The 25,850-nt window shown below is 46.1% G+C and overlaps 2 protein-coding genes across 2 annotated transcripts in view; one reads left to right on the top strand and one right to left on the bottom strand.

The window, feature by feature from the left end:
• Positions 1-8,053: 8,053 nt before the first annotated feature.
• Positions 8,054-20,138, bottom strand: LOC109678910 (uncharacterized protein CFAP92-like). The gene is given in 7 exon segments (XM_074080591.1): positions 8,054-8,208; positions 9,750-9,874; positions 11,751-11,838; positions 12,580-12,721; positions 16,165-16,386; positions 16,981-17,171; positions 19,874-20,138. Coding segments are annotated over 7 exon segments (1,188 nt in total).
• Positions 20,139-20,326: 188 nt separating this feature from the next.
• LOC109678909 (EF-hand and coiled-coil domain-containing protein 1-like) overlaps positions 20,327-25,850 on the top strand; it is a 29,358-nt gene continuing 23,834 nt past the window's right edge. Inside the window, exons 1-2 of the mRNA XM_074069542.1 lie at positions 20,327-20,708; positions 22,927-23,220. Of these exons, the coding sequence (XP_073925643.1) occupies positions 20,327-20,708; positions 22,927-23,220 (676 nt within the window). The remainder of the gene's footprint in view (positions 20,709-22,926; positions 23,221-25,850) is intronic.

The raw sequence follows: 25,850 nt of genomic DNA, 5'->3' as shown, positions 1-25,850 counted from the left end.
GATTAAAAGTACTTGGCTTCTTTTTTAATCACACTAATTTCTTTAACACCTTCCTTGGCCTCAACTTTAAACCTGCTGCTTTTCTGGCTAAAGTTCAAGTTTTTCAAATCCTTCCTCTATGTTTTTTCCTGGTTCTTTCTGTAAATCTGGAAATAAGCAGCTAGCAATACTCATGCCACAGCCTGAATACTCTTCTTCTTTGAAATATCCTCTGCCAGACTAGTCTGTCACTATTAAATTCAGGTTGACACAATGTCTCATAATAAGAATAATAATAATGAAGACAAGTCCTTTGCCTCAGTGTAATAGAATATGGCCTCTAGTGAAGCTCCCATCTGAAACTTCATGAGCACAGCCTTTATTCTCTGCATTCCTATCAGCACTCTGATCTTCTGAACTCCCATGAGAGTCAGGGATTGTCTCCTTTCCATTTTTTAGGGATTCTCTAGCCTGCATCTCAAAACTTTCCTAAACTCCTCCCACAAATCAATTCCAAAGGCTTCTGAACCACATTGCTATGTATAATCACAGTGATATGAGTCAGCTTGGGATGTAGGCAGCTAGGGTAAGGAAAATTGCCAGAAGTGGGGATAGCCAGAAGATAAAGAGTGCAGGCATGGCAACGCACATAATTCTTTAAGAAGAAGATACAAGACAGAGAAGGGGGAGAGGGAATAACCTTGAAACAATGCCCTAAAGAGAATGGATAAAAACCTCAAATCATGTCATTTCTTGGGTACCCTCTCTTGGGATCCCCCAACTCTGGGGATCTACTCTCCCACTTTACACTTTTCAATCTCAGTAAACTCTCCACTTTACACTTCCCCCTTGAGTCTGAACTCATCATTCTTTGCTAACTCTTGGACATGAACTTGGTCCACACCTGACACTGGTATCAACAACACCACTCCCGGTACCAATTTTCTATGTGAGTCACCTTCTATTGCTGTGACAAAATACCTTAATGAATAACTTAAAGGGGGAAAGGTTTATTTCAGCTCATGGTTCAAGGTTTCAGTCCATGATTGGCTGCCTTGATTGCTTTCAAGCCCATGGCAAGGCAAAAGCATTAAAGAGGATGGGCATGGTGGAAGAAAGCTGATTACCTCATGGCAGCCAGAAGCCAGAGAGAGAGGAAGAGTCCAGGAACAAAATATACCCTTCAAAATCATGCCGTCAGTGACCTACTCCCTCTTACCCAGGCCCATGTCCTAATAGCTCATTCAGCTATGAACTTATTCATGGACTAATCCCCTGGTGTAGTAGCCTCGTGATCCAACAATCTCTCTATAGCATCACCAACTGGGGACTGAGACTCCAATATATGAGCCTTTGCTGGGGGATGTTCCCTATCGAAACCATAGCAATGGTCAAATGATGTGAATGGACACCCATATTCATGAGAGCATTATTCACAATAGCAAGAAGGTAGAAACAATCCAACTGTACATCAGTTGATAAATGGACACATAAAATGTGGCACATGCATAAAATGGAATATTATTCAACCATAACTAGGAATGAAATTATAGCATGTTCTACAACATGGACACTTGAAGACACTAAGTGAAATAAGTACTAATGAAAGGGCAGAAACTGTGTGATTATTCGAGGTCCTGTTCTGTCTCTAACTCATAGAGTTGTTCTAAAGCCAACCTTAACCCATAGAAATAGAAAGTAGAACAGAGATTGCCAGAGACAGCTTGTAGGGGGAAATAGGGACTTGTTTAATGGGCAGAGTTTTTGCTTGGAATGATGAAAAGTTGTAGAAATAGGCAGTGGTGATAACATTGTGAGTGAACTTACTGCCACTCAACTGTGTGCTTGAAAACGGTGAAAGTGGGAAATTGTGTGTCTGCTCCACTGTGAGGATGTAAGAGGATCTGGCTGTGACATCTGTCACCCCATTGATTACAAGCGTTAACTCAGCTAGTCTGGCTGGCTAGGCGGGTGTCCCCTTCCTCCCTCACTACTCCATGTTTGTCCCTCCTGAAGCTGCGCGCTCGGTCAAAGAGGATGACCATCCCCAATAGAGGAGGACCGTTCTTCGTCAAGGGTATATGAGTAGCTGAGCTTCCCTATTAGAACCTCCAAACAAGCTCTGTTTCACTATAATGAAAACAGAAAACAATTTTTAAAAACCCTAAGGAAATCTTAATAAATTATGGCCTATTAATTCATTATTGGTAACAAATTTATCATACTAATGTAAGATATTAATAATGTGAAAATGGGCATATGTATATAGGAACTCTTTATATTATCTGCTCAGTTTTTTGTAAATTAAAATTCTTCTAAAAAAATTAAGTGAATTGGGCTGGGAATGTGACTCAGTGGTAAAGCACTTCCCTTGGGTGGCTGAGGCCCTGGGTTCCATCCCCAGCACTTTAAAAAACAAAATGCACATATTTTTAAAAGCAAAACCTTCACATTGGTCCATTGTGGGGTATGTATGCTCACCTGTAAAATGACCTCTGGGGGTAGGAATTTAATGTACTGCTTCTGAGGGGCAGCCCAATTCGATGCATAACAATAACAATCCCAAGTTGGCAAAATTGTATATGGAAAAAATGAATAGGGAATAAGGGTAGCATGAGGGCTATCTTTGTGCTCATGGACTATTTCTGCAGCTTGATTGCAATGATACACTGCACCAATATTAATGCTCTTACTTTGAACTCATGCTGTAGTTAGATAACAACACTGGTTAAGTGGTGAATGACACATGGGTCCTCTGGTGAATCTTTACAGTCTCCTGTGTATCTATATTTCAAAATAAAAGTATGATGTGTATTTGCAGATATTCTCAGACTAAAACAACTAAGCAGCTTCAAAGACAAAAAGAAAATTCAAGCTTTGAGAGAAGTAAAAAAGAGGACACACATAAACCTTCAACACAGAACATCCTCAGAACATAAAAAGATGGAACAAAGTCTTCAAAATTCTGAAGGAAAATTATTTTTAACCTGGCATTCCATACCCAATCAAAATATCTACCAAGTACGAGGGTGGAATAAAGATACATTCAGACATATGAAGGACTGGCAGTGTGGCTCAACTGGTAAGAGCACCTGTCCTAGCAAGCATGAGTTCAAACCCCAGTACCTCCAAAAAAAAAAAAGATATACTCAGACATATGAAAAAAAATATGGGGGGAAGAAATATCCCATTGACCTTTTCTCAAGAAGTTACTGGAAGGATGTGCTCCAGCAAAACTAAAGAGCAAATGAAGAGGAAGATGTACAGTCCAAGAGACAAAGATCCAACCAAGAAAGTGAAGAGGAATTCCCAGGATAAACAGTAGCACAAAAGCTAGTCGGTTCACAATGAGCAAGTGTCTAGCCGAATACTGTCACTATTAACAGAGAAGCCCATACTTTCCTAAAGAGAGGCTAGCAACCTCCACTTATAGAAGTTCGGTGAGAAACCTCAGATAAGATGGCTCCCATCTCAGGAGACTAATTTCTTTTCATGTCTTCCTGTGGGATCCTAAATTGCAAAATGTGGATGCTAATTCACATGTCTCACTGAAGGCTACTGGGATGAAGCATAATGGGCAGCTGGGTGGGATGAGGTACTCTTCACTTGGGGGATGGCTTCATGCTTACCTCGAGTTCATGAATGGGTACAGGTTGTGATGGAAGGCAGGAGGCACACTTTATCTTTATGGTCAGGGGGTTTAAGTCCTGCTTTTGCTCCTCAGTCATGATGGGAACTTCTGTTTTTAAAGTCAAAAAGCAATCCAAAATGTTGGCAGACTTCTCACTGCCGCGATTCAGGACAGTTTGCCATCCTGGGAGGAAATACAGCATTAGTCCTGTACTCGTGACAGCCCAGGTATGTTCAGAGGGGTAAAGTAACCTGAGAAGAGCTAATGATAAACTCAGAATCCAAAAGGAAAACTTGAAAGAAAAGAAAAAAAAGAACTGAGATACCAGGCATGGACTTGGACACCTGAACCTAGCACTCAGGAGGCTGAGGCAGGAGGCTCAAGTTCCAGGCCAGCCTCAGCTACACAGTAAGGCCCTGTATCTTAAACCAAAGACTGGGGATGTAGCTCAATGGCAGAGTTACTTTCCTAGCACACACAAGGCCCCAGGTAGGATCCCCAGCACCACAAGAGTAAGAAAGAATTAGGAAATGCCCACAGGCAGCATGTTATATTCCAATTTCTCAAACTAAAGTCCCATCAATTCCCTCTGATGACTGAATGTTTCTCATTTAATTTTTGTCATCTTGATACATATTTCCTGAATCATCTGGGTATGCATGCCATCCTAGAACCCTGAGTTCATTGGCCTGGAGTATGGCCTCATGCTGAGAGATTTCAAAAGCTCCCCAGGTGATTCTAGAACCACAATTCTAGACCCATGCTGTCCTCTATATAGTACCTCCTGGTCTATAATACCTCCTGGCCACATGGGTGATTAGAACTTAAATTAAAACTAAATAAAATTTAAAGTGCAGTTCCTTAACCATGCTGACCACATTTCAAGTGTTCAGTGGCCCTGCGTGGCTGTGGGCTACTGCCCAGGTAGAAGACAATACCCTTGGGTAGAGCTGCTCCAGGCAGAACAGTACAACATCAGGAGCAGTAATGTCAGTGTGTGCACAGGGGGCTCGGGGAGCCAACTGTTCTAATGAGCACAGAGATCTGTGTCTAACATAACTGGCACATTTCAGCCAAACCTATATATGCATGCCCCCACCATGACAATTTTTGCAACTGTTCAACTACAAAAAAGGGGGAGGGGTAAGTTGAGGCACTTCATGGTACACAGATATCTGTGAGAATGCTTTTCCTATTAAAAAGGGCCCTACCTACATTTTACCAGTCAGAGACATACCAGGGTAGGCAAAAATAAAATGAAATAAAATAATTAAGGCAGCTTAAATTTTAGAGGCAGAGAAATATGAGTTCAGATCCCAGATCTGTTACTTATGTGACAAGCTAGTCTTTTTGAGACTCAGTTTCTTCACATAATACTTTTCTCAGGCTCAGAGGGCTAAGAGAGATGGTGAAGATGCTAGGGGTGCTACCAATACACAGCACATGCTCAAAAAGCAATCAGTCCTTTTCCTTTCAAAGTGCCTGTAAATGTATTTCTAGGGCACATAAAAGCCAAATTGCAGGTTGGCAGAATGGCTCAAGTGGTAGAGCATGTACCTAGCAAGCATGAAGCCCTGAGTTCAAACCCCAGTAACTCAAAACAAAACAAAAACAAACAAAAAAGCCAAACTGCTCTCACTCAGGGAGAGTAGTCACTTCCAAAACAAGCCATGAATAGGTGAGCCCCCCATATGCATGATTCTCCTTCATGAAGCAAATCAGAGCTATAACTAATTATGGTTTGAGTTCTATAACTTAGTAAGCTATTTCAAATAAGACACTGCCCAAGACAGAAGAAATATCTGGAACAAACATGTGCTGATATCATCATTAGGAGTTTGAGAGATGGCAGCCATAACTCAGGTCTCTCAACCTCGGACATTTGGGGACTGCTCGTTCTTTGAGATAACCATTCTTTGAACTGTTGGATATGTAGCAGCAACCTGCTAGATGCCAGTAGCATCCCACTCCCAGCTGTGATGACCAAAGTGCTTCCACATACCATCAATGGCCCCCAGGGACACAACTCCATGTTGAGAATCTTATTCCCAAGTGAAGGAAAAGGTGGGGCAATGTTTATGTTCCTTCAAGTGCCCTCTCCAGACATGTGTTAATGTCATTTGCTCTTTAAAACAAAATTTTGTGGTTGCTGTCACCTCTACTTTACAGATGGAGAAACTGAGGCCCAGAGATGTTAAGTCATCATCCAAAATCTCTTGGCTAATGAATTGTGATGCCAGCATCCAACCCAGTTCAACTTGGCTCACCATGGCCCTCCATTTTCTACCATTTCCTTTTAAAATAAGAGTTCACAGCTGGGTGTGGTGGGGTACACTTTAACCCTAGCTATGCAGAAAGTGGAGGTAAGAGGATCACAGGCAAAAACATGAGACCCTATCTGAAAAATCAACCAAAGCTGCAGGCACAGCTCAAGTGGTAGAGTGCCTGCCTAGAAAGAGCAAGGCCCTGAATTCAATTCCTAGTACAACCAAAAGAGAAAGAGGAGGGGCAGGGAAGGAAGCAAGGGAGGGAAGGAGGGAAGGAGGGAAGGAGGGAGGGAGGGAGGGAGGGAAGAAAGGAAGGAAAGGAAGGAAGGAAGGAAGGAAGGAAGGAAGGAAGGAAGGAAGGAAGGAAGGAAGGAAGGAAGGAAAAAATTGATTCCCAAGCCTGAAATCCTTCTAAAACCATACTGGGATTCTGGACAACCAAAATCTACCATGAAGGTCATAAAAATCTATGGCCTAATTTGAAGTTGAGGATGTAACCTCATGTCATTATTTTCTGGCAAAACCAGACATCATCTGCATTTTGAAGCCAGTCCCAGTTTATGACTATACTGTCATCCATGTAAGGGAGCAGATTTTCCTTGCTGAAGTCCCAGTGCCCTGCACCAGCCTTCCCAATGTCCTGGAGAGGCAGCTGCTACCTCCCCATCAGCCCCCAGAGTCCTACTGTGTGCAAGGTCTCTTGCTATCTCCTGTGACCCCTAAGACAACACTCTGAGGTAGAAATTATCACCCCCGCTTTATGGATAGGAAAACTGGGGCCCAGAGAGAGCAGATAATGTGGTAGTGAGTGTCTGGGTTGGGATTCGAAGTCTGTTTGTCACCAAGGTTCTTGCACCACCTGCCATTTGCACATCGTGGACAGCACAGGCTTCAGAAAAGGGCTGCACATTCCTGGCTCTCCCTGTGAGCCAGGTGTCTTGTGAGGTTCTCCCATCTCTCCCAGCAAAGTGAAGGAGCAGTCAGCCGGGCCAGGGAGATGAGACCCTGGAAGTCACTCACATTACAGCACTTGTGCACAAGGGATTCTGAGCCACAGGGAAGTTAAGGCAGTTGGAGACAACCAACTTTAGAGGAAGGCTGGTTTTCAACACTCCACTTAAAAATGAAAACTGAGGCTGGAGTGTGGCTCTGTGGTACAGCTCTTGCCTAGTATACTGGAGGCCCTGGTCCCACCACAGCACTGAAAACAAGCAAGCTCAAAAGTTAATAGTATTTTCTCTGGGCTGGTGGAGTGGCTCAAGTGATAGAGTGCCTGTCTAGCAAAGCCTACCAAGCAGGAGGCCCTGAGTTCAAGCCTCAGTACCACACACACAAAAAAAAGTTAATAGTATTTTCTCAAAATGTATCACCATCAATCCAAGAGCTGTGAAGATGATGACTGTCCTGACACTTGTGGGCCTGACAAGGTCAGACTAGAGCCTGAGCCTCCACATAACAGCCAGCAGAGGACACACATACCACCTGCCAGTCAAAAGCCCCCCATATTATCATGCTTTAAACAAAATTGCATAATTTTACCAAAATATATTCTTATCTTTCATAAAATATATGAACGTAATTATTGTTTACCATAATGTAGAAAACTTAGTTTAAAAATTGTGGTAAATCTTACAAAGCAAGAGACCCAAATCCTTGTTCTGCCACTGACCAGTGTGGCCTTGGGTTAGTTGCTTAATCTCCCTGAGTGTGACAGTGAAGACCCTTGTCCCCAACACCACCACCACAGGTTCACTGAGAGGAAAATGATGTACATATGTAAGACACCGGATATATGCTCAGTAAAAACTGGTTCTCTTCCTTCATTCCCTTTACTAGTTCTTGTAAAAAAAAAAAACCTGTAGGAAAGTGTTCATAAAATGCAGTGCCTATTTAACAAATAAAATCATGCCACCTATTCTTGCAGGTTTCCTTGGATTTTGGAACCAAACAGACCTGGGTTCAAACCCTGACTTTGCACTTACTAGCTGTGCGATCTTGGGCAATGTACCTGACCTCCCTGGGCCTCTATTTCTTCCTCTGTACAGTGGAGACAATTACGCCCACAATCCTGAGGTGGCAGTGAGGATGATAGATGGTACAGAGCAGGGGCTCGATCACCAGGAACATCCCAAATATGGACATGTGTCACAAGACAAGCAGAAACTGTCAGGAACTATTAGCTACCAGCAAGGAGAGGCATGACTGCCAGCTGGAGGGAGAAGGCACTCTGCTTCCAGGGCTCTGCTAGCTTGGAATCTGTTTCCTCTTCTGCTCGAGATTTCTTCCCTCTCTGAGGGCTTTTCCTTTTCCACTCTGACTCTTTCCCTTTAACTGTGAAAGCAAACAAAGAAGTCTATGAAATGCTTACAAGGGACCAGGAATTCAGCACCTACCTGCAGGGCCTGGAGGTGGGTGGAGAAGGACCTCAACACTGTTGGCAGGGTAAGGAGGCCCAGCTCAGAGTAACAGCCAGTACTGGGGGTCCTGCCCCAAAGCAAACACCCAGGGTCCTCACACAAGTACACAGATGCTCACCATAACAGTGCTGGAGACAGTAAGACATTAGGGAAATTCAGTGCCCTCAACAGGGACCAGATAAAGGATGACACTCCATCTAATGGAGTGCATTGCAGAAGTCAGAATGTGAGTGCTGGACTTACATATGGACATGAACAAATCTCAGAAATAAAGCTGACTGTAAAGAGCAAGTTGCAGGAAAGTTTGTGGGACATCACACCATTTCTGTACCTCATAAAACAAAGATCAGTGCGAGGGGCACCGACTTTGATCAGGGAGGGCATGCTTTCTAAGAACAGGAAGAAAAGGGCACTTACACTCTATTACCTTTATTTCTTTCAAAAAGAAAAAATGAGAGAAATGTGGCAAAATTCAGCACCTAAGTTGTGGGTGCATACTTGTGTTTTTCTTCTGTGACTTTTCTTATCTTTATTCCAAAATAAAAAAGAATGGCTTGAAAATCTCATCGAACGCTTAAAGCAATTTTAAAAAGGAGTGATGCTGTTTAGTCTGCAAAGGGAAAACTCCAAAGGAGTTGAAAGGTTTCAGATGTGAAAGTGTGGACTAGTTTTCACAAGCCTTAAAACACAGACAAGTTTTATTCATGTCCATACACTCAGCAGAGAGCCAACTCCCAGCCGCTTCCCTGTGCAGACTCAGATTGTTGAACCAGAGCCAGGTCATCAGAAGGAGAAGACAGGTTGAGAGGTGAGGAAACAAGCCCTGGTGACTTGCAGCAGCTGTAGCTGGACAATGAAATGGCCCATCCCAGGAGGCAGCAGTGACATGGGGCTCTAAAGTTCCTACCTCATACTAGACACCCAGCTGCTTACTGAAAATTGGTGAGGGGATCTAGGCTGAGCATGAGGACTCTTGTCTTTCCCCAGTCTGTAACTAGGGTTGCATGGCATGAGCAGGCCCCATGACATGGGAGGCTGTGTCCTTTCCACAAATGGTTTGTCTTTCTGGGAGTCTTTCCATAACCCCAACAAGCCATGTACCCACCCCACCACAGCAGCTCTCCTATAGAATTGTAACTGTTACTTGAAAGTGTCCACCAGGCGGTAGTGTCTCCCTAGGCCCAAATCATGGATCAGGCAAACATAAACATTGTGGAGTGGGTTAGGACCAGAGGGATAGGCTGGGATGGAGAGATGGGTAAGGTGAAAGTGCATGTAGTACAGTATAGCACTTAGTCAGATACCTTACTGAATCTTACTGAAGTAGCCAGATTTTGAAATATTTCCTAATTTTCCAAGTCTAGTTATATTATAAAATTTCAAGTTCCAGGACAGCCTGGAACTATATTTAGTGAGACTCTGTCTCAAAAATTTCAAAATCCCATCCTCACTTACTTTGAGACCTATGCCTTTCTAATATGTTGGTTAAGCTAGTTAATGATGTTTTCTCAATTGATTCCTTGATCTCCATCATGGTTGTTCCTGCCACAGAAGTAGTTGGTGGTCTTGAAGTATTCCGCCTAGAAAATCCACAAAGAGAAAAGTTAATAACCATGAAAACTCAGAGGCCAGACCTGAGACTCTATTTACTACACTAGATGAAGATAGATGTTTCAAAATAACATTTTTTGACCAGCCTCTCAAACTCAGTGTGCATGTGAATTGGATGGGGATCCTGTCAAATAAAATGTGCATTACACCTCAGGAGCCAGGGGAGGCTGGAGACTTGAGTTCTACTGAGCTCCCCAGAAGTGCTGACCCAGTGGTCTACAGACCACACTTATACCATCAAGGTACAGCCAACTAGGAAATGTAATGGAAAACAATATGCTTTTATGAAAGTAGCTAAAACTATAACATCTAGGAATTCACATATAGGAATTGCTACAACATCTACAGGAAGGAGGAACTAACTCCAGTAAAGGTCATAAAAGAGGTCTGAATTAAGTAAAAGGATATGCCCTGATCATTGATGGGCTAATGTGACCACAAAAAATGTCAGTTCTTCCCAAATTAATCTATAAATTAAATGCAAAAACAATTTCAAAAATCAAGATTGTTAACCAGGCACAGTGAACTTCACCTTTAGGCCCAGATACTTGGGAGGCTGAGACAGAGGATTGCTTGAGCCCATGAGTTCAAGGCCAGCCTGGAAAACATAGAAAGATGGACAGAAGGAAGGAAAGAAAGGGAGAGAGGAATGGGATGAAAGAGGAGGGAGAAAGACAGGAAAGAAAGACAGAAGAAAGGAAAGAAGGATGGGAGAGAGCGAGAGTGGGGGGGGGAGGAAGGAGGAGCAAGAGAGGAGAAGGGAGGGGAGGGGAGGAAAAGGAAGGAAAGGAAAGACTGTCCAGTGGTACTTGCTCTGGTTCCTCATCACATTCCCCAGACCAGCAGCAAGGCTTCCGCTCCCCATGTCTCCACAGCACACAAGGAGCCTCCTTCTCCACACACTTCTCAGGCCACCTAAGGCCCCAAAGACTCACAGCAGGAAAGGCCAAGGCTCAGGAGTCTGAGGGTGTGGGTTGGAATCCTTGCTTAACCAAAAATTCTAGTTTTATGACTTTGTGCAAATCACTGAACCACTCAGTCACCTTGTGTCGAAAATGGAAAAGTGAGCATTGTATCCCGCTAGAAAGTTATTTGAAGGCAATGTGTTTATGAATTATGGACTGTCTAATTTGTATCAAAACCATCATCATTGTGCAAAATCTCCAGATGGTGAGTGGAGATCCAGTGCTTGGTGAATCCTGGTAAGGAAAGTGAGTCTCGTGGAGGAAATGAAGGCGAAGCTGCAGCCCTGCCAACACATGGTTAGTGATGCGTTAGCATGATTTCTGGTTGCCAGTGAATCTGATCCTACGCATAGGATGCACAGTCTTGTGTTTCTCATCTATGGATGAGTTATGAAAATATATAATGGTTATACTGATCATGTCAACTGACTGCTAAAATGGCACTCTGATGTTTGCTTTTCACTGGGCCAGACCACAGGAATGCCTAGCACCTCTTTCACGTGAAATTCATCTACTTAAATGTCTGTACTGTGGAGAGAATACTGTACTGACTTCTGGTGTAGTATATGTGTGCCTGTCATGTGAGAAAGGGGTTACAGATGTATGAGTGTAATGACTTGCTAATCTTTCAGGATTCAGAATTACAGAAAGATGAAGAAAAACCAAATCTTCATTATTTTTTTTAAAAGTGACCATTATGAGGATCAAATGAGAAGAAATGCTGCAGGCAGGAAGTGCAATCCTGGTGCATGTGCACATAAACATGCTTCGCTTTCTTTCTCTGTTCCTTTCATTTTGTCTGGATTGAGTGAGTGCAGCTTAACAAGAATAGGGCCAGTATGACCACTCCTCCCCCACAATAACATGGTTCCAGCCTTACCGAAATGAGGTAAAATCATCAATTTTGAGTGACTTTTCATATTCCTCACTATTCCTGGAAGAAGTTTCAGGCTCTGCTTGGTGAGAATCTGGAAATATTAGCAAATGTCACTAAACTTCTTGTTATGTGCTAGTTCACTACAAAATGATGCCCCTTACACATTTCCGTGGTGCTGCATGCAGGCAAAGGGCCTGGTTCACGGTATGCATTCAGTAAAAAAGGTTTGCCAGTAACACCTGAGTGACTAAATCATGAGTATACAAGCAGAATCCTGCATGAATTTATATATTGCCCCCATAGAGAAAAGACAAAAATCTATTGCATATCAAATTGTTGCTTCACCACAGTTTACGAGAATGTAAACTCCCAAGATCCCCAAGCTCCCACATATGGGGAATGACTATGCAAATTGCAGTCCCCCAGAAGATGCAAGACTGTTCAGTCATCACAAACAAAGTTAATGCAAAGTTCATAAGAAAACAGAAAAGTGCTTGTGATGACACATAAATAATCTCAGAATACAGAAATACTGTTCACATCCAGGGTAACTTCATATTAAAAAAAAAAGTTCAAGAACAAAAACAAATTCACTATACCATGGTAACCAAAGTGTTATACTAATTACAACTGGTGATGAATTTTTATTTTTCCTGCTTTTTTACTTTTCTATACTCACTGTATCTTCCTTTAAAACATACATTTACTTCCACACTAAGAAAAGGTTTTTTTGTAACAAATGAGTTATAAAAAAGAACAACCAAGAGTGAGCCTCACGTGCATACTCCACGCAGCCAATGTTCAGCTTGTCCACAAGCTTGTCTCAACTCACCTTGTGGAGACTTTGAGTGTTTTTCTGCCTTTTCTTGTTTTCCTGGTGCATACTCCTGGTCCCACTCCTCTGTGAGAGAGTTGGCTTTCTCAGGACCCATTTCAAACAATCTTTTCTGATTTAAAACCAAATGTCTTACTTCCTCTAGAATACAGGAAAAAGGGCCATGGGCTAAGTGGATTAGAAATTCCTATGAGCCCCTGCTGTGTGCAGTCACTGCCTCCTGGTGGACCTGAGTCCATCCAGATAAGCTGATGGCTAAGTAGGTATGGGGTAAGTAGGGGTGGGTCTGCCACCTGGAGCTGTGGTGTGCGATGCTGCCTCCAAATACCAGGAACTCAAAAGAATAACCACACACCTGCTTGGGCAAGGTGCTCTTTGGCTTCTGCCAAATGAGACCATCAAGCACTTGAGTGACTGTTCAAAGAGTCATTGATCTCACTGCAAAGGGGGACAATACCATGTAACCCACCACATATCCCTGTTCTATAGATAAGGATCTGGTAACTTTCTTGCCATCATATCTGGTCCTCGGAAAAGCCAGGCCTACATCACAGCTCCCGTCCCCAGCGGGGGAGTCATCTCCCCTTTCCCTTCCATCAGTAGGGGGCCTTGCAGGTTCTTGACAACAACCAAGCATGGATGGAATTCTGAATCGAAGGAGGGAAGGAATGAGTACAGATAAAGGAAGCCACAAAAAGAAGTGAAGATGAAGTGAGATTTGATTCACTATTGAAAGACAGATAAAAATTTTGAAGAAAGAGATGAGGCTGTGAGCTCCAAAGGCATGGCCTGCTGCCTGAAGGCAGGGGCTATAATCAGGAGAAGCCAGTGTCTTCAGGGATTATAAATTACAGCAAGGCGTCAGAAGGATGGGGACAGAAGCAAGGACGAAGCCTTGGAGAACAAACCATGAAAAAATTCTCAAGGCAGCTGTGAAAACACACAGAGTGAAGTGCCAGGGTTTAAAGGGATGACACAGGAAGGTCAGGCCATGGTGGCAAGGGAGACAGGCAAAAACCAGGTGTAGAGCGAGCCAGGAGCAGAGGAAGAGATAGTGGCTGGGTGGAGAACTAAAAAACAAATTAGGCAGGAATACCAAGCAGGTGTTGGGGGAGGAGTCAAGAACTGAGATTTAGAGGGTTCAAGAATGATATCACCTTCCTCCAGCATTGAGAAACCAAGAGGCTGAACAGATGGAAGCAAAGTGAAATGCTGGCCCTATAGGGATTGCATTAAGGCCATCAGCCTCTGAGACGACCTACCAGATAAATTTCCTGTCCTCTGTAATGAAATAGACCTCTTAAGGTATTTCTGTACTCCTGAGAAATGAGTGCCTATAAGGTATCTATGCCAGTGTCAAAAGGCAGGGTTTAAGACAGGTGCACTAGTCCCATGGAAGGCAGGTAATGGTGACAGGCATATGTTTCTTCTCCTTTCTGTCATCTATTCCTAAATTGTTTTTATGAGGTGAATATAACAGCTCTTTTCATGAGAAAAACGTATTTAAAGTAAGAGGCCATGATGCCAAACTGGAGGCTGTGAGGAAACTGGAAGCTGTGAGGAATGGCTGGGGCTCTGGTCTCAGGCTCATTCAGCAGGCCCCAGACTCTCCCTGCAGGGCTCAGAGTGTAGCTGATCCTTCCCAACTTGTCTCCCATGGCCCCTTCTCCAGAAAGCTTTCCTGATACCCTGGCCTCCTGCTCCAATGTGAGCCCAGGCCGGGGCAGATGTGGACCACAAATTGTGGCCCAGCTGTTCAGGTTGGGTCCTCAAACCAGCCAAGGGTGTGTCTGCCAGCTTACTAGAAGCCCACACTTTGAGAACATGAGACTTTCATTTGGTGCAGGTGAGAAAAGTTACCTGTGTCCCATTTTCTCACACAGGGACCCTATAATTAGTAGTTCAGATTTAAATCACTCAGGGTGATTTTGGTCCCTAGGGACATCTGGCAATATCTGCAGGTTTTCATTGCCATCCTGGGAGTCTGACATGGCCCTCTGGTGAGAAGAGCCCCTATCATCTGCAGGAAAGCCACACAATGAGGAATGGCCTGGCCCAGTGGCAACAGTACAGATGAAACACTAAAGTCCTGAGATCACGGTGTGAGAGTGGCCTCTCAAGGAGGCTGGAAAACTGGAGAAAACCAGTTTCCTGGTCACACAAAATTGGGATCCGATTCTGCTACCCCCATTGCAAGTGAGGGTCTCAGATGCTCACAGCAAAGTGAGGCTCGTTATGTTGCCTGGAAGCCAAGCACAGCAACAGTGCCAGACCTCCAATACCCATGTCTCCTAACAGCTCTGAACATCAAGTGCACCTTCATTCAGGTTTTAAATTCTCATGGACAAGTCTTGCATGAGAATGGGCCGCTCCCACCACCTTGTCTGGGCTGCCAGAGGAGTAGGAGTAAGTCCTATTCATCTTTCCCGTTTTACAGATGAGAAACAGATGTTCATGGACTTGCCCATGGCAACCAGCTAGTACAAGACAGAGACAATATTGACTTCAAACCTTGGGTCTTCTCACCCCTCCAGGCTCATTCCCTCCAGGACAGTTCAGAGACTCTGACATTGCCATATTTGTACAAGTAACCATCTAGAATGAGCCGGACAAGGTGGTTCACACTTACAATCCCACTACTCGGAAGGTAGAGGCACGAGGATCAAAAGTTCAAGGCCAGTCTGAGCAACTTAGAAAGATCCTGTCTCAAAATAAACCTTAAAAAGGGTGAGAGACTGAAGTGTATCTCAGTGGTAGAGCACTTGCGTAGCATGCATGAGGCCCTGGGTTCAAGCCCCAGCACCACTTCAAAAAGAAAAGAAAAAGTCTAGAAAGGGCTACATAAAAATGTTAGTACGGTTGTCTTGAAATGGAAGAATTTTTTATTCTTTTTTCTCTCCCTTTGTCTCTTGTTTTCCTGGTGGAGGATCGAACCAAGGGTGCTCTACCACTGAGTAAAGCTCCTATCCAAATTTTGTCCTTTGTTTTTTGTTATTCTCTAACTTTTTTCTGTGAATATACAATATTAGTCCAGGGAGACAGACAATTGTTGTGGACCATGTCAGAGCTGCCCTGATGTGGACAAAGTGTTCTGAAAGGTGTTGGAGGCACACAGACACTATGCACCTTGCGTAGGGAGGCTCTTCCCACACCAGAGCACATGCTGGAGGGATGGTGTGTGTACACATGAAGGAATTCTGGCTTTTATTCCAGAACTATAATATCCCTCATCTAAAATGCTTGGGATTCAGGATTTTTTTTCAGATTTTGGAGTGTTTACACATATGTAACACAAACACACACATATACGAGATGTCTTGGGGATGGAGCTTGAGTCTAACACGAGGTTCATTTATGCTGCCTGCATGCCATATACACATGTTCTGAGGGTAATTTCATACAGTATTTTTGGTGCACCTGCATTTTTACTGACCTGTCACCTGGAGTGGGCTGTGGAACTTTCTGCTTGAGGCATCAGAGATGCTGTTTAAACTCTAGAGTTCTTTGGATTTCAGATTTCTGGATGAAGGATGCTCTACACGTGCTGAAAAATCACATCTCCAGCAACATTTCAAATAAAACCAAAATCTCAGACTTACCATAAGATCCTGTGTCCTCAGAAAAATCGGTGGCCTTTAGTCGATAATACCTGACTTTCTTTGAAACCTTGTCCTTGGTGTCCCAGAGCCTCAAGATGACCTTGTGCAAATTTATTTTCTTTAATAATTCCTTTGTCACGTTGATATTAAAAGTTTGGCTCCATGACACCCAGATTTTGTTACCTTCTCGCCAAGGCTTCATGGTCTGTGAAACAATACCTTTCGAGTCTAACTGTGGGGAGGAGGAGCAGTGTGCAGAGCTTGGTAGCCCCCATCAGCCTGGCCCATCAGCAATGGAGCCAGCATGCCATCCTTGCCTGTCTGGCTTCTATGCCTGCCTCTCTTGGCTCTGAACTCACAGTGGGACATGGGGTCCACTCAGGCCTCTGGGTTCCTCAAAAAAAATAAAAAGCAAAGCAAATTCCCATAAATAGTGTCCTCTCTGGTTACTTCTAAGCAACGACCCAGAGCCAAACCCTTGGCAGGGGTGTGCTTGCACATGTATACACACAGTCATGCACACATGAGTAGGTATACACATACAGGTGCACACACAAAGAAAGAAATTATAAGAGCTGCTGAAACTTTTGAAATACTCAGGAAATTATGGAGTAAAAGTACCTAAAGGAAAAATCATGCAGCTGAGTGCTACTCATTCTTAGGTGAGTGCAGATTCTCACTCAGGAAGTCTGGGGTGGCCCCAGGATCCTGCACTTCTAGCAAACTCCAGGGCTGTGTATACTTCAGGTCCATGGAATACACTCTGTGCTATGAATATTGCACTCCACACACCCTGTACCTTTGCTCCTGACTCCAGGAATACTTTGGCCACTGTTGGAAATAGCACTATATCGACTATTTTAGGTTCTTCATCATTGGGCAGGATGAAATATTCAATGTGGTAGAAACGGCGAGCCTTTGCAACACGGCTTTCCACTTTAAAGTGTCTCTTATATTTATCAGTGAAATTTGTGAATTTTCCTTTTTGATCTAGAAGAGAGAGAGTTAATGGACTTGTTCTGTCACCACAGCTCCCTGGAGGCAAGACAGAGTGCCATGGTTTGGAAATGGCACCCAAAGTCCATGTGTTAAAGGCTTGCTTCAGTCTGTGGTGCTACTGGGAGGTGATGGAACCTTTAGGAGGTGGGCCTAGTGGAGGTAAGTTAAGTCACTGGGGTGTGCCCTTGGAAGGTTAGTGGGACTGAGCCTCTCCCTTCTTTCTGCCTCCAGGCTGACATGCGGTGAGCAGTTTCCTTCCCTCACACTCCCACCAAGATGTTCTACCTCACCAAAGGCCCAAAAGCAACAGAGTCAAGTGACTGAAACCTCTGAAAACATGACCAAAACAACCTTTTCCTCCTTATAAGTTGAGTATCTCAGGTTTTGTCACAGTGATGGAAAACTGACTAACACAAAGAGCCTGGGGCTGTGGGAGGCTGTGTAGCCCTGTGCTGTTCACCCACTAGCTTGGAGGAGAAGATAAGTTCCAGTCCTGGCCAACAGAGTAGCAGAGCCAGACTGGGCACCAGCATGCAACATTTAAGTGCATAGTTCTGAGAGAGGTATCTCCTTAGGTGTTTCATGTTGGTAGCCTCGCTCGTCTCACTCTAGGCCCAGCTCTAAGAAATGAGTCAAAACCAAATAAATACAACATGACTCGTATGGTAGCAGCAGTTTGAACTGGTTTCTGAGATACAGTGAGGCAGTGCAAATAACTCTGCCTGGGATGGTGAGTGCAGTCTCCCCAGGACCTTAGCAGAGTCTTCTGTAGTGAAGTTGGCAGATATGCCTAGCAAAAACCCCATGAGAAATGCTGCCAGAGGCCAGAGCCTAAGGCACCCCACTGTCTGCCACAAGCTTCAACGGAACTGTCTACATTGGAAATTTTCACACTATATGAACTCCACAAATATTTGTTTGGGACTTTTTTTTTTGAGATGGAGGGTCTCACTACGTTGTTCAAACTGGGCTCAAGTGATTTCCTACCTCAGCCTCCCAGGTACTATAGGCATGCACCCCCAGACCCTGCTCTCCATAAGTATCTGATCCAAATTTCATTCCACCAAAATAGGATTCTTTTATGTGACTTTTTTTTTTTGGCAGTACTAGAGTTTGAACTCATGGCCTTGTGCTTGCTAGGCATGTGCTCTACCACTTGAGCCACTCTGCCAGCCCATGACTGTTTTTAAAAGCTGGTTTTCTGGGGAGGAGGGGGGCAGAATATGTTTGTTTGGGGACTGGGAGGGACATTTTTTTGCACTTTTTCAGGGCTTTTGTTTTGCTTTTTAGGGTGTTAGGGATGAAATCCAGGACCTTACACATGCTAGGCATGCAATTCTACCACCCAGCTACACCCCCCACTACATGTTGTAGATTTAAAGTCTAATTTTTTAACCAGGAAACTGCTACTGTATGGACAGAATAGCTAGTGTTTGTGCACAGCTTGGAGTAGAGCACCACCTGCCAGTCCTAGGTAGCCAGCACACTTTTCTGTGAAGCTTTCTGCCCCGAAAGCTTGTGGCCTATGTTCTGATTTGATCCAAGGTAGAGTGGACAGAGCCTCTCATTTTCTGTTGATGGAAGAGCAAATTATTATAACCCTTTTGGAGGTCAACTTAACAGTAACTGTCAAACAACTTTAAGGGCATACCTTTAACCCAAGAGCTCTTGGAATTCAGGCTACAGAAGTACCCACACATGGGTATGCACAAAAATATATGTATAGGATGTCTGTTGCACAATAGTACCTTAAATATCCACCAAAAAGGGGTAGAATAGGGCTGAGGTATAGCTCAGTGGTAGAGTGCATGCCTAGCATGTGTGAGGACCTGGGTTCAATCCATGGAAAGAAGAGGTCATCACATAATGACAAAAAGTTCCACACACCAAGGAAATGGAGCAATTGTAAATATGTTCTACACCAACTAATCAAACAGCTTCCAAAATATCTGAAGCAATAAGAGAACAAGCTGCAAGGAGAAGCTGAAATCAGTCACCATGAGGGACAGTTAAATAGAGAAGGGAAGGGAAGGAAGAAAGGGAGGATGGATCAAAGTTTATCAATCTGCCCCTAATGTTGAACTATGTGACTTGCTTTGGCCAAAGAGACATTAGCAGGTAGGAGTCACCGAGACACTTGCTTGTGGAAATGAGCTTACCCTCTGTGTGCACCTGCCTTTGCATGACAAGCAGCTATCTGGGAGGAGGATGGAAGACACATGGACAGAGCAGAACCACCATCCCAAAGCCCAACCTGGATCCATGCCCTGAACATACAGGGAACAACAGGTTCTTGTTTGCAGTCAGTGAGTTCAGGGCTTGTTTTGTGGCAATAACTAAATCAACATCTTGTACTCAGAGATTTTGATTCAGTGGATCTCAGATGTATTTTAAATGAGGTATTGGGTGATGCACAAGACCAATGCCTTAACCTCTCTGTGGTTTCTTTGTCCATAAAAACCAGATGGCATATCACCTACTTCTTAGGGCTTTGAGAGGATGAAGTACACTGAAGCCACAGAGCCATGCACATGCCTAGCCCATCCTTGAGCTCTGCTAAACTTGCTGTTATTTTTCTGACCTGTGATCCCGGCTGGCATCAACCACCCCATATGGGGAGGGCAGAAAAAAGATGCAGGTCAGTAGGGCACCCCCGTTGGCAGAGGATGCTGAAATTCTGCTTTAGCATCTACCTACATTAACCGGGAAGGCCAGCGAGATAATGAATTTGCAGGGGACAACGTGGGGCACGTCGGAGTCAAATGTGCTGGCAGTCTCCACGAAGGACCCCATGCTGCTGTACTGGTCATCAGAGTCAGACTCCTGGGCCCTGGCCCTGGCCCTCAGGTACTCCTCCATATCACAGTCGCTCAGTGACTAGTAAAGGCTGGCCAGGGAGGACATGGGCTCCATGCTTGCCCGGTCCTCATCCTCCCACTCCCAGGCGTGCAGCGACATGCTGGCAGCGCCGACTGGCAGTGCTGCCTGTGGAGAATAATGACTCCATCACCCTCTGCTGTGGGAGCCAGTCGGCCGCCTGCAGGAAAACCCACCTTTTACTCCCTTCTCTGCCTCCTCCCACGAACTACCCAGGTCTGGACAGTAGACACACAACAGATTTGGAGAGAGTGGCCTCCTGCATTATCATGAGCTACCCGATTCCCCGACCCGAGCCGAGCCGGTCATTGGGCGCCTCTGGAGGGCCTGGCCCGGTGAGCCCCGTCCCGGAGGCGAGAGGGCTTGGGGAGGTGACGCAAGGCGGGCTCGGGGACGATGCTCCCCAGCACAACAGGCGCCTGTCCTCTGGGGCAAGGGAAACCATGCCGAGGACAGCACCGGCAGGCGCCTGGCGAGACCCCCACGAAGACGAATGTGTTCGCTGGGCTCAAGGGCACAGCCCAAGGTTCTTGGAGGCAGAACCCGCGCTAACGCTCAGAAGGCTGCTGGAGCCCCGCGAGGCGAGGAGTCAAGAAGGGACGTCCGGCTGGGGGAGTCCCCGCTGGGGTCAGGGTCGAGGGGTACCTGCGAGTGGGCGCGCTGGGCCGCAGTTCAGACCCTAGCGTCAGATCCCACGCCTGCCCCGCGCGGGAGGCTCCAGGAGCCTCGCGGAGCGCGCGCCGAGAGTCCTAGGGGAGCAGCGCCCTTTTGTTTCTCAGTTGCCCGGAAACCGGAGGCCGGGGGCGGGGCTCCGCGGGGCGGGGCTCCCCTTCCACCAGGCCTTTGAGCACAAATGAGTTCTGGTGAGCAGATGTGTACACTCTCAGACACCACTTGCATTCACTCATTCATTAGTTCATTCACGCAATCTTTTAGGAACTCCTACTCTGAGCCCCTGATCTGGACCCATAGTATGCAGGGAGGGGTTTGCTGCAACCTCCCTACCTGCTCCATCAGCTCCCACCAATTTTTTTTTCTTTGCTGTCCTGGAATTCGAACTCAGGGCCTCGTGCTTGCTAAGCAGGAGCTCTACCACTTGAGCCACACCCACTCCCTTTTTGCTTTAATTATTTTCCAGGCAGGGTCTTCCCTAGGCCTCTCAGTAGCTCCTACCACAGGTGCGGGCCACCAGGTGACTTTTCTCCTGACTGGTTTCGAACAGCCAAACAGGACAAAGTAGTGACCCCTTTGTCAACTGCTGTACTGAGGTATGTTCTGCTCTGGGAACATCCTTGCCTATAACATGGGTAGAATCTGGCTTTGTGTATAACTCTGGTTTTAGATGTTAAACCCCACCATTTGAAAAAAGTAAGAATTTGTTTCCTCTGCCACTATGCACCAGAAACATTTGTCCTTTTGGCAAATTCCTACTCATTCTTGAACACTCCTACCTACAGGGAGGGAGTTAGGTGCTCTGCCTCCAAACCATTTTGGACATTTTTTAGGTTTGTTTTTAAATGATAAAAGTAATGGCGATTTCACAAAAAGTTTTATACCAATTTCACTTCTTGGCTTGTACCTTAGAAAACCACTGGTGTACAGGATGTTCACTGCATCATTGATTAGAAAAGTGAGAAACTGATATTCACAGCCTATCAGGCAGGACCAATCACTAAACAGAGTGGAGGAAGCACATTGGAGCATGTTATGTAAATATTCACATGTACAACACCACCACCACACCAAACATTACCAAGAACTTTCTACAAAGACACCTGTATGGAACTGCACAGAAGATGAATGCCATTCACAATCCTTCTTTTCCGCCTCGCCCATTGAGCCTCTCTGGGCGGTGGTGTATTCAGTTATTCGACAAGCATCTTTCTCGCTCCTTTGTGCCAAGCTTCTGGGTTCAGGGGCAAGAGAAGTGAAGAAGGCCCAACCTCACCCTTAAGGGGCTCCCTGCCTAACGGAATCTCTCAGGACCAGGCCTAGAGCCCAAGTGAGAATTAACCAGGGTGACTAACACGGTGGCCCAGACAGTGATTGGCCACCAAGTCCCTGTGGGGACCAGACCCACTCTAAGCTATTGAGAACAAGTCACTGGACGAGCTACCGACCCGGTCCTGGTTTCTGGGATCAGTCGATAAACACACAGCACTGTGTCCAGTCGTGTGCCAACAGCAGTGCTGGGTGCCAAGGGCCAAAGGAGGACAGGAAGATCCTCTACCCCAAAAGGACCCTAAGGTAACCAGGAGAAAGCTGACATTATATCGCCACCCCCCCCCCATACACAAACACCTTAGCCCAGTCATCAGATCCGAAGGAGTAGCTTCCAGGGGCCATGTGTGGTAGGGGAAGAGCAGGTGGCACCGGTGCCGGCTAAGCGGGGGTGGGGGAATGCACTGACGGCGACAAATCACACTGGTCAGATGTAGGGTTCCTGAGAGGAGGCTACATAGATCGCCCCGTCACTCGTTCTGAGGCGTTTGTTGGGCACCCTGTGCCAGGCTGGAGTAGGCTTTGGGAAGCAGTAAAGACACAAAACTTCCACCGCGAGGAGCGCCAGCCCAGCGAGCAGATGCCAGGGAGGGCGGGAATGCTAGTCTCAGGTGCTGAAGCTGTTCGGCAAATCCTGGAGCGACGGTAGCTGACACCGGAGAGAGGCCAAGAAGTCTTGAAATTTGGAAATCCCTGTTTCAGGCAAAGAGCAGCAGACGTGCTTCGCGCCCCAGCTTTCCTCATCCATAAAGACATAGGGATAGATAATTAGAGCTCCTCGTTAGGAGAACGCCAAGATCAAATGATCTCGGCGAGCGAGCCTCAGATGTGCAGGGATGGGGGCACTCACCTCACCTCCCTCTCCCAGCCTGGCAGGTCGACCTCTGGAAGAGCCAGGCGGGTGCCGCTGAGGCGGAGGCGGGGCGCGGCGGGTGCAAGGCGGCGGCGCAGGAGCTGCAGGGCGCGCTGGAGGCGGCCGAGGCCCGCGCGGGGCGGCTGCAGCGCGGCCAGGCCGAGGTGAGGCGGCGCGCAGAGGAGGCCCAGGAGGCCGTGCTGCGCAGCCTGCGCCGGGTGCGGGAGCTAGAGGCGCTGGCACGGCGGGTGCCCGGCCTGCAGCGCGGGGTGCGGCGGCTGGAGGCCGAGCTGAGCTGCAGCGCTACAGGTGAGCCTGGCGGCCGCGTTCTCCAGCCTATGCTCTGCCTTTTATCCCTAGGCTCTTGCATTTGTGAAATCATGCTGAACTTGGCTGCTTGGTCCCCTCCATCTATCCATCCACCTTCTGTTCACACACAAAGCCCCTTTGTCGATCGCAGTTGGATGTGTTTGCTCTTTGCTCTTCAATGTGATCCTGATAATAGCTATCAGTGACTGAGCATTCACTGTATACGGCTTACCTCATTTGACCCTCACCACAGCCCTGTGAGGCCAGTCCTGGAATGCCCTGTTCTTCACAAGAGAAAACGCTGTGTAGCTCCATCAAGGCAGGAAGCTGAACTTGGGACCAAGGTTCAAATCCTGACAGAAGTACTGACAGATGAGTGACTTTGGGAAGTCACCACCCTCACCTGAGCCTATTGCTCTTGGGTGCAACACAGACTTGAGCTCCACCCTGCCGGCCAGAGTGGCTGCAAGAGGCTAGGACCTGCCAGGCATGAGACAGGTCCTCAGTAACCAGAGCTTCCTCTCCCTTCAAATCACAAGGCCAGGGGCTGAGTACCTTCTCTGAGACTGGAGTCATGCCTGGCACCATGCCTGGTCCCAGGAATGAGACTGTGAACAAGACAGACCAAAATCCCGTGGTGAACAGCCACTAAGGAGTAGGAGACATGTGGCAGCAGGTGGGATGGAAGCCAGGAAGTGTCCCCCAAGTGACTCCAAGCTAAGAACTGAGGGTGGTGGGGGAGTAAACTTGGAAGGTGGTACAAGGACCTTGAAGTGTTTCCCTTAAGAGAACCTGACCCAGGAAAAGTTTTTAGCAAGGGGAGACAGATGCAGATTTGCATTTCAGTGAAGAGTTGCTGGGCTTCAGTGTTGACTGAGGGGGAGGAGAGGTGAAGCACAGTGGGAGACAGTGAGGAGTGCTGCTAGGGAGGGGAAGATGGCCTGGCCGGGGCTAGGCAGAGCAGACAGAAGAGTTGGCTTTGAACCTCTGTCCTCAGAGGAGGGGCCCATCTGTGACTTCTGTGGTGCATCTGTGACTTCTGTGGTGCATCTGGAAGATGAGAGGGAGGCCTCAAAGAGGCTGCCTCCTGCAGCTCCAAATGTTTGGCTAGTCGCTTCCTGTTTGCATAGCTGATCAACTAAAGAGCAGGGCTGCTTGGCGTGAGGCCTATGTCCAGCCTTGGAACTTTCTCTAAGAGGAGAAATAAAGGTTCTCTCCATTTTGCCTTAAAGTCACAATTGGTCCTTTACGGCATGAATATAAGAGTAACTGTGAACACTGGGATAGGACTTTATAATAGAATCCTATCCATGGTACCATTAACCTTCACAAGACAATGCAAGGTAGAGGTTTCATCACCATTTTAAAGATTATGGGAAGTGAGGCTGTGGAGGTCACACAAAAATTAGGTGGATGGAGCTGTCACTTGTTTCTCTGCCCCTGTAAAAAAGTGTCCTTTAAACTCCACCCAGTTCAAGAAGCTCTCAGGCCTGTGGACTGACTTACCCCAAAGCTCTTCCTCTTTGTAGAAAGGAAAGAGGAGGAGACAGAATTAATTAGCCACGGTCATGTATTGAGCAACAATATGCCACACACGATGCCAGGCACTTTCCCCATGGCAGTGCACGGCACCTCTAAACCACCTTGAGTGTTCTTCTTACCTGAATTCCCCTTGAAAAAACTGAGGCCAGTGAGGAGCACTTGCCAGGGTACCTCGAGTGACTACCCAGCGCAGGGTTGAAACCCAGCCTGCACAGTTCAATACCTCATACCCCTGGCTAGGTTTGGTTACATACACAGTCTTCTTGGGTTCTCCCACCTCAGAAACATCTACAGGACACCTTACATACTAGGAGGGTGTATTAGTCAGACTTCATGTCACTGTGACCAAAAGGCCTGACATAAACTTAAGTGAGGAAGGGTTTATTTTAACTCAGGGTGTCAGACATTTCAGACCGAAGGCCTTGGCTTGGCTGATTCTGGCCCTGTGTTGAGGCAGAACATCAGAGTAGCAGGAGCATGTAGCAGAGGGTACTCACTCATGGCGGCCAGGAAGCAGAGAGAGAGAATACAGGAGGGGGGCAGGGAAAGATGTATCCCAAAGACATGCCCCAGTGACTTATTTCCTCCACTACGCCCAACTCCTACTTCTTGCCACCTCATAATAATGCCTTCATACCGTGAATACATTAAGGGATTCATTGATCAAGTTAGAGCCTTGAGGATCCAGTGACTTCCCAGAAGCCCATCAGCTGCCAACCGAGCCGTGTGGGGACATTTCATATTCAAACCATAACACAAGGGCCATGAGCTGCATACATCTCTGTTTCTGTACATTCCTTTTCATCCTGCTCAGCCCTGTGTTATGGGACCCTCTTTAATCTTAAACATACAATGGGACTCAGTACCCATGGGTTCCACATACATGATTCAACTTACTGAGACCAAAAATACACAGAATAAAATGCATCTGTTCTGAATATGCTCAGACTTTTTCTTGTCAGTATTCTCTCAACAGTGCAGTAGTAACAGTTGTCTCAGCATTTCCATTGTATTAGGTATTGTATGTTGTCTAACGATGATTTAAAGTAAATAGAAGGGCTGTGTAGGTTCTGTGCAAATACTGTGCC

The sequence above is a fragment of the Castor canadensis genome, chromosome 1, assembly GCF_047511655.1.
Source record: "Castor canadensis chromosome 1, mCasCan1.hap1v2, whole genome shotgun sequence".
Taxonomy (NCBI): Eukaryota; Metazoa; Chordata; class Mammalia; order Rodentia; family Castoridae; genus Castor; species Castor canadensis.
This window is presented reverse-complemented; position numbering and strand designations above follow the sequence as displayed.